Here is a 13085-nt window from a genome sequence, read left to right as displayed (position 1 = left end):
TTAAAGTTAAATTTCTCTAGTGAAAGCATACTGTAATCTTAAAAGTCCTTCTCAGCTTGCTTTAATGAAAGCACAAGGAAAGAAAAAATGTGAAAATATGCTTTTTAAAAAATCTTCACTTAGACTAATGCAGTTGTTCTAACTTTTAACCAAGAAGGGCAACAAAGATGTCAGAAAGCCTGTGATTAAGGCTTTAAAGTGAATTTTAGGGCCTGAATATCAGTTATATCAATTTGCTGAGATTGATAGCGGTGTTAGCTATCAGTATGTTTGTGAATGTCTGAATCTATTTAAAAAAAAAACAGTCTATTTGAATTGGTATTTTTGCACTGTTCGACTAAGATTGATCAGATTGATCCTATTTCTCTTGATTTAATACCTTTTTACATCTATCAGCTCATTGAACTAAAGATAATGCTTTATGTTTTTGCAGATGGAGTTATTATGAAGGGTGGCTATTAAATGATCTAATAGAGGAGAAAAACTCTGCAATATTTGTTAATGCGGTAGTGATGTGAAAAATAACTCCTTCTGCCTTTGAAAACACCTGTTTATTGTTCCTGGCGGAGCCTGTAGGGCACTCTTCCCCCAAAAAATTCATGGTTGAAAGATTTTGTAAGATAATGAGGCTGTGCAGTTTAGCTTAAATGGCTGGATTGGACCAAGAGAAAAGATTGCCTTGCTGGGTCTGAAAACACAATCATTAGAAATGCTTCTCTGCTTGTAGTACAAGAAGAGCTTATTTGCTCATTAGTTTTGACTAATTTTTTTAAAAAATAACTTTTATGACCAGAAACGAAGACTGCGTTGCTCAAGAATAGCTCTTTCAGCAGCCTCCTCCAGTGTTTTGCCCCCTTAATCTTTGGCAGTCTCTGGAGTTGGTTTCTCGCCAGGACTCTTCCAGGTCTTGCCTGTGTTCAACCCTCCTGGCTCTCGCTCTCACTCCGGCTCTCCCTAGTCAGGGGCACTGGCCGGAGGTGGCACCTTGAAAGGCTCCCACTGAAGGACTCTTGTTCTGTAACATTCCAGGCAAAGCTGAGATGGTAGGGAAGGAGCATTCGCTTTGACTGCAAGCAATGTGTCCGACAGAGGCTTCTTGTGGTTTTAACAATGATGGCTATTCTCCTAGATAAAGCTATTAATTGATTATTGGGACTAGAAAAAGTTCAGGGCTGGGTATATTCTATTAATCTGTATTTTTTTGTTTATTTTCTGGTTTAGACACTGAAAAAGACCTGCCAGGTTTGGGATTTTTGCCCCGTAGTCTTCATAGTCTTTAATTTTTCCATCTTTTGTTTGGGGGAACAGGTATGGTGTTTTCTGTGAACCTACTATAGGGAAATCATAGAATACCAGGTTGGAAGGGACCTCAAGAATCCTCTGGTCCAACGTTTCTTGGCAAAAGCACGGTCTACACAAGATGGCCTAGCACCCTGTCTAGCTGAATCTTGAAAGTGTCCAATGTTGGGGAATCCACCACTTCCCTGGGGAGATTATTCCAGTGGCTGATTGTTCTCATTGTGAAAAATTTTCTTCTTGTGTCCAATTGGAATCTCCCCGGGACTAACTTGTACCCATTACCTCTCCTCTTTTCCATGTGACTCCTTGTGAAAAGGGAGTCTCCATCTTCTTTGTAGCCACCCTTTAAATACTGGAACATGATAATAAGGTCTCTCCTAAGCCTTCTTTTCTCAAGGCTGAACAAACCCAGTTCTCTCAGCCTATCTTCACATGGCAGGCTTCCCAGTCCTTTGATCGTCTTTGTGGCCCTTCTCTGGACCCTCTCCAGCCTGTCCACGTCAGTTTTGTATAGCAGGGACCAAAACTGAACACAGTATTCCAGGTGTGGCCTGACAAGTGCTGAGTAGAGTGGGATAATGACTTTATCTCTGCTGGTGATGCCCTTGTTGATACAACCCAGCATCCTGTTGGCTTTCTTTGCTGCAGCAGCACGCTGGTCACTCATATTGAGCTGCTTGTCCACCAGGACCCCTAGGTCCATTTCCACGGAGCTGCTCCCCAGCTGGGTAGATCCCAGCCTTTGCTGCACTCCTGGATTATGTTTTCCCAGGTGCAAGACCTTACATTTGTCTTTGCTGAAATTCATAAGGTTCTTGTTAGCCCACTCTTCCAGCCTATCCAGGTCTTCCCGCGGGGTGGCTCTCCCTTCCGAAGCGTCCATTTCCCCACTTGGTTTGGTATCATCAACAGACTTCTTCATCAGGCTACACTTGATCCATCATCCAGATCACTTTTGAAGGTATTAAACAGCGTTGGGCTCAATATCGATCCCCAGGGGACCCCACTTGTGACAGCTTGCCAGTTTGAACAGGAGCTATTGACCACCACCCTCGGGGTGCAGCCTGTCAGCCAGTTCCCCACCCACCGCACGGACCACTCGTCTAGACCGTAACGCATCAGTTTCTCTAGGAGGAGGCTGTGGGAAACCATATCAAAAGTCTTGGAGAAATTCCAGTAGACCATGTCCACCACTCGCCCCACATCAACCGAGCAGGTTACTTTGTCGTAGAAGGCAATCAGGTTTGTCAAGCACGATTTGCCCTTGGTGAATCTGTGCTGGCTTTTCCCAGTCATGTGCTTCTCATTTGACTTGTGATTGCCCCCGGGAGGATTTGTTCTGTAACTTCGCCAGGGACTGAAGTAAGACTGATGGGCCTATAATTTCCTGGATCCTCCTTTAAGCCCTTCTTGTAGATGTGGGTGACATTAGCCTTCTTCCAGTCTTCTGGGATGTCCCCTGATCTCCACAACTTCTCAAAGATTATGGAGAGCAGCCTCGCAAGGATGTCAGCCAGCTCTCTTAACACCCTCGGGTGGATATGGTCAGGCCCATCGATTTGTAGGGATCAAGCTCCTGTAATAGTTCACATACCAACTCTTCCTTCACCGATGGTGGATCTGTGTTTGCATCAACCTGGATTTCTGTGCCCAAGGTCTGGGGCCCAGCAGCGCTGGTAAAGACAGAAGTGAAGAAAGTGTTGAGAGCCTCTGCCTTTTCAGGGTTGTTGGTGACTAATTCACCTCTCCTGTTTAACAGTGGGCCAGTATTTTCCTTCTGTTTCTGCTTGTTGTTTATGTACCTGAAGAACCCTTTCTTGTAGTTTTTGACATCTCTGGCCAATTTCAATTTGAGCTGAGTTTTTGCTTTTCTAACTGCATCTCTGCATGCCCTGGCAATGCCCTTGTTCAGTCCTTTGTAAACAAGGGAATACTGAAAATTCTGTTGTTTCATAGACTTGGATTTCAGGCAAATGTATTTTTCATTGTCATAATGTGAATATATTTTTATATGTTACTAGAAAGGATTGTTTGCATACTCTGTATGAATACGTGTGTGCATTTCTGCATATATATATGTATTCTATGATAAGTAGGATTTTATGATGCTGTTACAAGAAAAAAATAGCTTATATTATTTAAATAGCCGTGGTATTTGGTTTCAGCCTCACCTACAGGGCCTCTGTAAATAGTACTGTCTTACTGTCTGAATGGGTAAATCCACCTACTAACATATGGTCTCTCTCTTTTTATGCAGAGTGACCTTTGGTCATGCGGCATTACAGCCATAGAGATGGCAGAAGGAGCTCCCCGTAAGTGATACGTGTGCTTCTCCAGTGGGCTGATTAAGACTGAAATGTATACTTGGGAGATGCTGGTTGTAATCTAAGCCTAGTTTTGAGGTTTCTGAAAGTATCCTCATGTTATTTCTGTTCTCTTTGGTTTTGCCTGCCCTATAAATATAAAATTCCATAAATAGCAGTGCTTTTGATAAAGATAGGATTGTGTTTAAACACTACAGTGCAGACTGCAGTAATTTAATTTCTATAGCAGGAATATTTGGAAGCTAATCGAGTGTCAGACTTCCTTCCTCTGGGTAGTATATTGTGTTTTGGAGTTGTGTCCCAATTTGTGCATGGCCTGGCCTGGGATGCTGAAACCTCAGCCAGGGAGAGGGCCACTGGGGTCTGGAGAAAACTGACTTTAATGAAAAAAGCATCTGTAGCAATTGTTTCTGTGTTGGCTTTCTGTCGGTCTGGGTAATGCTAACATTGCTTTTCCTTTTGTTTCCATTCGTCAGTGGGCGGTGTTGATCTTCCTTAGTAGTGACATGACTTAAACTATAAATTTGTCTTGAACACAAAGTATTGAACTTAACGCTCCCTGCTTGAGAATGCTTATCAGTTGTTATGGGTATTTCTGAGAGAGAAACCTGGAAACCAAAAATGCACAACTTTTTATAGCTTATTTTCCCCTCACATAGTTATTCTTTCTCAGTATCAAGGTAGACAGCAGATATGTGCAAGGAGGACAGAAGGATTTAAAAAGAAAAGAAATTAGGCATGATGTTTTGGCTTTTAATGATAATTTTTATGAAAGTCCTTACTGAACTAGCAAATATGCTTACCCTCACCCCCAACTGGAGCTCTGTATTTAAAAAATAATAGCCCAACGTACCTAAGAGTGAGGTAATTAATTTTTTTTACGCATAAACAACCACCACACCACAGCCCAGTTTGAAACCTCTGTCTTTGAAATAATCATGTTGAAATAAAGTATTGATATTTTTCTAGGTAAAAAATGGTCATTTCATTATAGCTGCTGCCTGATTTTTTTGTCGTTGTTGTTGTTAATAATGTAAAATTTATAAATTGAATCGCAACGCTCTTGTTTTGATTCACGTTTTAGGAGGTCTTATGGTTTGGGTTTTTTTTTTTCCTTCCTAATTGCACGTTTGCATGAATGCCCACGTGAGAGCTGCTCCCAGGACACCTCAGCCAGCGCTTTATCAACAGTGTTTGAGCTGCCACTTGACCTCCTTTTTGCTGTACCTTTTTGTTCAGTGCATTGGGCTGCCTGGATGGCTTTCAATTAAAAGCTGTGTCTATGAGTTTTGTCAGCCTGGAATTGGACAATAATATTTTTTCATTTCCAAACCGAAGCAAAGCTTGGCCCCTCTTTGTGTAAAAGCACAAGAGGGGCATTTGAGAAGTAAGCAAAGATCCAATGTAAATGCTGAACAGGTCTGGCCTTGGTCCGTCCTCTGGCATGTGGGCTCTGCCTCCTCCTCCAGCGGCAGCTGAAGAATCCACCTCGAAGCTTGGTGGTCTGATGGGATCCACAGGCATCCAAGAGGCTTCTCTGCCAAGGCTGTGGCCCCCTATTTCTGAATCCAGAATCCTCTCCACATCAGTCTGTTTCTCCTGAATTTCTGTTGTGTGGAAAACATTACCTGTTCCTGCAGTGACCATTCAGGCGGAGACTGATGGTGCAAGAGGTCAAGCATAGGAAGACGGTTAAAACAGAGGATTTGCTTCTAGTGACCTTTCTTGGGCAGCCTTTCTCCCTGCCTCCCTTGTTTCCCTGCGTTGGCTCTGCCTTGAAGCTTTGTTATGGAACAGGAGGAAAGGCTGTCCGGCAGAGATCCTGGACTCCCGCTAAGTGTCAGCTGAAACCAATGGGACTTTTTTTGACAAAAGTCTTGGGTTTGCTTTTCAGTCCTGCAGGGAATCCTTTTTTTGACAAAAGTCACGGGTTTGCTTTTCAGTTCTGCAGGGAATCCTTTTTCTGATACAGACCCTTCCATGCTTCAAAACTGTCAGGCCTTAGAATAAAGAAAATCTCCAAATCGGGAGAGTAAAAATGAGGCGTCCTCCGTAATGGGAAAGAAGGGCAGGTGAAGGGAAGTTTGTATGAAATAGTAACTGTGTCATTCTTCCCTTCTGCCATCATCGTCTCCCAATATTTTATTGACCAGAATGTAAGTTAGGTGATTTGGGGCCAGAGGAGGGCCATGCACAGATGTTGCCATCATGATTGATTCTGAAGGTTATTCCATGCCTTGATCTCTCTCTTTTTGGGGTTGCCCTTGGCACATTGATCTGTGGAATTGTCGTCATTTCAGGCTAATTCTGTTTAGCTGTGTTGCTGTCTGCATATGCGGTCAGGATGGTGGGAATAGTTGTGGAAGCTGAAGCCATGGTATTGACAGAGAACAACTAAGCCAACATCTGTATGTTTCTTTTGTTGTTTTCTTTTTCTTTTTTTTCGTTTTCTTTCCTTCAGCGCTTTGTGACATGCATCCCATGAGGGCACTCTTTCTGATACCCAGGAACCCTCCCCCACGGTTAAAATCCAAGAAATGGTATGTATTAGTTCTATCTGGTTTGTAGCCCTTTTTGTAGCATGATGTTTTCTTGTGTCTCATCGCATGCTGTTTTGTTACTGCTTCCACAGAACTGTAAAGCAATTTAAGTTAGCAAATATCACCCTGCTATCTTCTGTGCCACTGAATCAAAACATGAAATAGAAAGTGTGTGTTGTTTATTTAGTTCTGCTTGTCCCAAAGAAATTTTGTCTCAAATTGTGTGAAAACAAAAACCAACCTTTTTTTCTTGACAGCATCTGTATTAAGGTGACAAATGGATCCATATTTTAAAAAATAAACTCCCACAGCACTCTTAATATGCAGTATGTTTTCTCAGATGGATCGTAACACAGAAACAGAACAGTACTATAGTGTTCTAGTTGCTAAGTTGAAAGGAGCTATTAAAGCTAATGAAGGCTTTTACTATAATTATTGTAAACGATTGGAATTGAGCGTGCGCTTCTTGCCAGCTGAGAAGAATCCATTAGTATCGGAGGATTTCCTCCTAGTTACTGGTTACAACTGGCACATATGAAACAATACTCCCTAGAAAGAGGTTTCGTATAGATTGAATGTGATCACAGGATGCTGTGATCCTGTCAAAATAATGAAGTGATTTGACTGCCTGTTCAATATCAACATAATATAAACTTGGCTTGCTTGCTGGGCTTGGTCTTTGCCTGGATTGACTTATTTATGCACTTGTACTGTCAAGGCATTCCTCTCCCTCTCTCATACTTGCTTTCTGCATATGTTAAAGGAATAGAGATGCATGTACAGTATTTGCATAAGCCTTTCATTAACCTTTTTGTTTAGAATAATAGCACTTAAGGTGTGAGGAATAAAAAAACCCTCAACAAAGTTACCTTGAATTCAGCCTCTTAGATTACAGTAGGAAAGCGAAGCAATGGATGGAAACTGTTGTTTTTACACTTAACCATGTAGCAGAGGTGTTTGCTGCCCAAGCACAGGAGCAGGCTGAGAGCACCTAGAAATCAAAAAGTGACTCTGGCCAAAGCCGGTGCTGCTGTGGCTCAACTGTTTTGATAGCGTGCTCAGTGGCAGGTTATGAGAAAATAGGACAAATGATGAAAAAATGCAGTTTTGAATATTTCCATTATTGGCTTTTTGCAAGGCGGCTTGTTGGTGACTTCTATCTGGAGAGGTCCTCTTTCAAGAGTTCAAATGAAGTGCAAATTTAGGAAGGTGGTGGTCCAGCTTAGCTAATTCCCATACTCTGTCACTTCATGTGGTGTGCAGGAGCAGCTCAGTTCAGTTCCTGCCTTTAAATTATGTCAGTAAGAATTTGACCCCAAGTGCTTGTGTTGAACAGACAACACTGTTCAACACCCACCTATTGTTCTACGAGGATTTTTTGTGTGTGGCTCTTCAGGTAAAAACCAAAATAATCTTAAATTCTCGCAGACCTTTCAGCGAGCCCAGGTGCGTACAAAGGCAGCGCGGTGCTGCTTGTGTCAGGGGAATGTTGGCCGCGCTTCTTGCGGCTTTTGGTACGGCTTTTCTGAAGTAGACGTGCCCTTAGATAGCCTGGGCAGGTGGAGACACACCAGAGCTGCCCTGCCTGTGCTCCAGGCAAGGTGGATGCTACCCAGCTCTGGTCCAGAAGTAGCAGAGCTGGGTTTGCATGATTTGCCTTCACTAATAGATCCTGCCTTTCAGGGCAATTATGCCTGTGAAAGAGGGGACATAAGCACTGTGGCATAAGGCTGTGCCCAAGCACTGCAGGTATGTTGGTATCGCCCTGTGTCCATCCAGCCCAGTGCTCAGCTCTGTTTAGGAGGCACACTTGCAGACAGCGCTTGTACCATCCTCTGGGACGTGATGCTCTTTGAGGAAAGGAATTAGACTTTGAGGAAGAACAGAAAAAATGTTTGAGCTGAGTTTTACCTGTGATCTTGTTTTGTTTTGTTTTGTTTTCCCTCCCTGCTTTTTCAGGTCAAAAAAGTTTTTCAGCTTTATAGAAGGTTGTCTAGTGAAGAATTACATGCAGCGACCTTCTACAGAACAACTCTTGAAACATCCCTTTATACGTGACCAACCAAATGAAAGGCAAGTCCGAATCCAGCTTAAGGACCATATAGACAGGACCAGGAAGAAGAGAGGAGAGAAAGGTATGCAGCTTCTAAAAATCAAGTATTGCAGCTTGTTAAAAATACATATTTTTGTCCTGGTTTACATTCTAAATCCCTACCCCTAGAAAAGCTCCCAACAACCCAAACCCTTGAAAGGTTCTTTTTTAATTCATCTTTTGACTATCAGCAGGCTTTTAGGTTTTGTTCTGTCCTCTACAGAGAAAGTATCGGTTTCAAGTGTCTTATTTTCAGATAAGTTAAATTTACTCACTTCTGGGCCACCACCTCTTCCATACAAGCATTAAACAGTATTTAGGAGGATATTGGCATATGTGCCTTTCCATTTTTTGGCCTGTGGTAGGTTCATTCCTGGAATCGTGCCATAAATCAGACTCACAGGAAATAACCTATCACAAAATCTATGGAGCAAATGTCTTGGGCAGCCTGTTCTCTTTATTCAGGTGGTGCCAAGGTTCTCCAGGTGTCTTGTCTTACATATAAAACCTGGTGTCATTCAGGGAATTCGCTGAAAGTCTGCTGCAAAGCACTGGGCTGCTTTACAAGTTGGGAAGATGGGCTTGCATATGTAGAATGAGTTCTAGGGTCTGCAATAGATCTTCTCACTGAAGGGGATAGGAACTGCTTCACTAAGGCGCTACTGCGGCTCCCCATTGTCCTAAAATTGAAGATAAGCCCTATCTACACCTTTGTTTCCTTCCTGTTAGATGAGACAGAGTATGAATATAGTGGAAGTGAGGAAGAAGAGGAGGAAGTGCCTGAACAAGAAGGAGAGCCAAGGTAATAATTGCTTTTGGGAGGGCTCTGGGCAGTCCATGCCAAGTGAGTGTAAAGGTCTATGACTATAAATCAGGAGCGTGCTAAATTTCTCTCTTATTAAGTGCACGCACAAGCCACACAAGCCACCCAAAGGGTTTGAATACCTATTCTGTGACTGCTAAAGATTTTAAAGCTCCCCCTCATATGGCTTAGAGCCAGCGAGGTCTGGATGGAGGGAGATTTATGGCAAATACGATTGGTCAGGGGCTCCGCAATGTCAGAGTTGGTCCTTATTTTCCTTGGCCTCATTTCACGCCTTCCACTGAGAGCGTGTATTTGACATGCATCCAGTGTCTTCGCTCTGAAAGAAACGAGATTAAAATTTAACATCATGCTATATTTTATTAATGTCCCCCTGCTTTGGAAAAGGTATTTAATGGCCCATCAGGCTTTATTGTACAGGAGGCTTTAACTTCCTCTTGTTGCAGTTCCATTGTCAATGTGCCTGGAGAATCAACCCTCCGACGTGATTTCCTGAGACTGCAGCAGGAAAACAAGGAACGGTCCGAGGCCCTTCGGAGACAGCAGCTGCTGCAGGAGCAGCAGCTCCGCGAGCAGGAGGAGTACAAGAGGCAGCTGCTGGCAGAGAGGCAGAAGCGCATCGAGCAGCAGAAGGAGCAGAGGCGGCGGCTAGAAGAGGTAGAGACAGGAGGCTGGAGCTCAGGGAGCTAAAAAGCCCCTTTTCAGCTTGTGTTTCCCATTCCCATGCCCGTTTAAAAAGAGTTCCCTGTAGCCCCAGCACATCTCAGCAAAGAAAACAACATGTGCAAATCCACTGGCAAATGTAGAGCAAAGCACTTAAATGCATGTCTGGCTACTTGAATGTGAGCCATCTTCCGAAGCATTTGAATATCCACCACCTCCTATGGAGCAACAGGAGCCAAAGCGGGGTTGTTTGAAGGTATTTGGGGGGAGGCTGTGTCTTGGTCTCTGTTCCAAAGAAGAGGCAACATGTCTAGACTTTAGGTAGCTGTAGAGAAGGGGAGACATTAATTATTCCCAGATGGATTTTTTGTTAAATTTTTTTTTTTTTTTTAAATGGGCAGTGCCTCAAGATTACTTTTTTGGGGGCCATGACCATGCTTCAAATTTCCCTTTAAAGCTTTCTCAAATATCTGTGTTTGGCATTCATTCATGGTAGGTAGAAGCCTATTTTTTTTATGTACTACTCTCTCATGCATAGTAGCCTGATGACTAAAAGCCACCTGGATTTATAAAGATGATGTATAAATCAGTGTTAAAATTATAATTCTGCAAAAAATTACAAATATTTAAATCATACTTTTGTGATATGGTAAGTATGCAATTTGCGTACACTACCTGCAGATAAAAGAAAATGAATGTGCATGTACAATATTGTTCTGTCATGCTTTTCACCTCCAAAGATCTCGTGTTCGTTTATGTAGATGGAATATGCAGTGCAAGCTTCAGAGGTGGGAGGATTTCAAAACAGTTTTTCAGAGCTGGGTATGACACAGAGCTGAAGTGAAACCAATCCTCTGGCTCCTCAGGAAATGCAGGGTCAAATTCCAGTCGTCCTTAAATGACCTGTTGCTTGAGTCGCTGTTTCAACTGTTCACTGAGCAATGATGGAAAAACTACACCCAGTCTGCCTTTCCAAATCCTGGTAATGTTTAACGAGGATGCAACCAGGACCAAATGTTGATTTGCATCCCGTGACGTGTTTACATAACAAATAATACAAAGTTCCAAATAGCTTTCCAGGTCACATTACGCTCCTTATCCCTCTTTTTCAATGTGCAAGTGAGTTCAGTGCTCCTATAAGGAGGGATTGGTAGCAAAGACTCAGCCACACGTGAAGCTAGGAGGAGGGACGAGGGGGAGGCATATAAACTCCATTTCTCTTCTGTTTCTTCCCCACCCTTCTGAGAGTGCCAAGATAAATATTGTAGTGCTTCCAACTGTTTTTAGACTGGCTCTGTAGCGATTTTGGGGGGGGGGGCAAATAATAAAAAGAGGCTAGGAAAAGATGAAAATAAAATATTTTATTGATGGGTGAAAGTTGAGATACCGCTTAGCCTCTAAAATTTTTCTTAGTATGGGAGTCAATGCTTTCTTTTAAATGCTCCTTTAATCTCTAAGGTTCTGCAGGAGGTACTTTTTTGGTGAGGAAGGGGATTACGATGAAATTATCTAGGTCATTTAACTTTAGTAATCAGTGCAACTCTTAAAATCTGTAATTTCTTTTTAAAGAAATCTGTAAATTCTTTTTAAAATAAAGGAGGTGCTGCTGTTAATAGTGGAAACAAAGCAATGCACCTTTTTGCTGTACAGGGTTGAACTTTTTGGGGATGTTGCAGAAATCATAATTTAATGAGCAATTAAAAAGAAACAGCAGTTACCTGAAAGTTATGTTTAATCAGTCCTGCTTTAGAAAATACAAAACAAAACTAGCAACTTCCGCAACCACAAGATGGCATGTAATGTCAGTTGATGTATTACTGAATAAGGTTACACAGTAAACCATGTAAAGTTTGTAAGAGAAAAGCTTTTACCTTTTATTGAGTCTATACCCTCTGCCTGGTTCCGTTGGAGACATAAATATGAATGATGAACTATAAAGGTTTTCTTTTGCAGGTGATGGGGCGGGCGTATTATTATTAAAGTGAATTAAAAAAAAGGCTCATATTTAGCTTTCAGAAAAACCCACTTAGTGCGTTGGATCTTGCGTTGGAAAAATGTATGATCCCAAGTGATTTTTAACAAAACAACAGCCAAAACAAGCTCTTTAAGATGGGGGAAGGGTGGTAGACACATATTTAGATAAACATCAGTGTTGTGACACAATTGAAGGCCAAAATATTGAAATGTTGTCACTTTGTCCTTAACTCACCCCCCCTGTTTTGATGAAGCCAGTAAACAATGAAGAGCTTGGTAATGTGAGTTAAGATTAGTGTCAGGCATTGTGTCTCTGGGCTTCCATTGCTTTGCTGATATTTTTGCCAAATCTTGCTTTCTTGTAATTTTTCCTTGTGTAAAGTAAGTGTATGTTTGGATATACCTGTTTAACATTCTTTGCGAAGAATTTTATGCATTAGATAATCTCCCTGGACAAGTTGCTTGTACTTGCCCCCTCCTTCTCCCCTCCCTCCCCCCTGCTTCCTAAATTAAAATTGAGGGCTTGTTCTTACAATGCTGGCACAGAGCCTAGACAGTTTTGACCAAGACTGCAACAGGAACGGTGTTTAGGACATCTGCCAAAAACTGTAATTCTCAGCAGTATTAGGGAAGAGATTACTTTTTAAAAGGCATATAGGTGACTTCTAAAACTCATTGTTGCAGGAACCTTATAATTTGCGTATTATCGAGGACGTGGAAATGATAACGTGGTCAAAGTATAGAAAATTACCTGAAACATTTTGGGAAGGGAATTATTTGTCCTTCCCCCAGCCCCCCTTTAAAAATCATACGAAGTCTAGTTGCATAAATATCAGCTATATGACATATAATTGTTTAGATAGTTAAGAAATCTGAGCTGTTCCCGGCTGTTCTAACATGTGTCTATGTTTCTGTTCAGCAACGTGGAGACACTGGTGCTCGGTGTGATGGGTGTCGAAAGGCATTTGAATTTGTACTTTGCAAAACTGAGTCTGGTTTGGTTAAATTCAGAATTACCTGTGGTGGAACCCCATTCTGGGTGGACCTCCACTGTTCAGGATAACTTCATTAAATGGTGTCTCTGTCCCTGGTTATGGGAACCCGGGATGGATGTTTTTGAAGTGGTAGGTTATAGCTCCATTGGCAAGTCATATAGTCCTGTAGAAGCAGATTTGTGGAGCACAATAATTAAAGTGCTGAGGACCCAAAGACTTCACTCCACGTGTTTAAAGACAGGAGGAGTTTCTTTGGATTAGCTGAGGTCTAGACTGTGTGCCTGCTTGTGGTTGGAGTGCATCTGCCTTTTTAATTTCATCCAAAAGGAGTGGTTGGCACTCCAAGACATCTTGAAAATATGAAACAAAACTGGA

The 13085-nt window shown here is 42.1% G+C and overlaps 1 protein-coding gene across 1 annotated transcript in view; it reads left to right on the top strand.

The window, feature by feature from the left end:
* Positions 1–13085, top strand: part of MAP4K4 (mitogen-activated protein kinase kinase kinase kinase 4) — a 168600-nt gene that overhangs the window by 112824 nt on the left and 42691 nt on the right. The window contains exons 7-11 of the mRNA XM_010575718.1: positions 3557–3611; positions 6085–6163; positions 8123–8298; positions 8985–9057; positions 9525–9735. Of these exons, the coding sequence (XP_010574020.1) occupies positions 3557–3611; positions 6085–6163; positions 8123–8298; positions 8985–9057; positions 9525–9735 (594 nt within the window). The remainder of the gene's footprint in view (positions 1–3556; positions 3612–6084; positions 6164–8122; positions 8299–8984; positions 9058–9524; positions 9736–13085) is intronic.

Source organism: Haliaeetus leucocephalus, unplaced genomic scaffold (genome assembly GCF_000737465.1).
Source record: "Haliaeetus leucocephalus isolate CR32 unplaced genomic scaffold, Haliaeetus_leucocephalus-4.0 Scaffold495, whole genome shotgun sequence".
Classification (NCBI taxonomy): domain Eukaryota; kingdom Metazoa; phylum Chordata; class Aves; order Accipitriformes; family Accipitridae; genus Haliaeetus; species Haliaeetus leucocephalus.
Note: the sequence above shows the minus strand (reverse complement) of the source record. Positions and strands in the feature narration are given on the sequence as shown.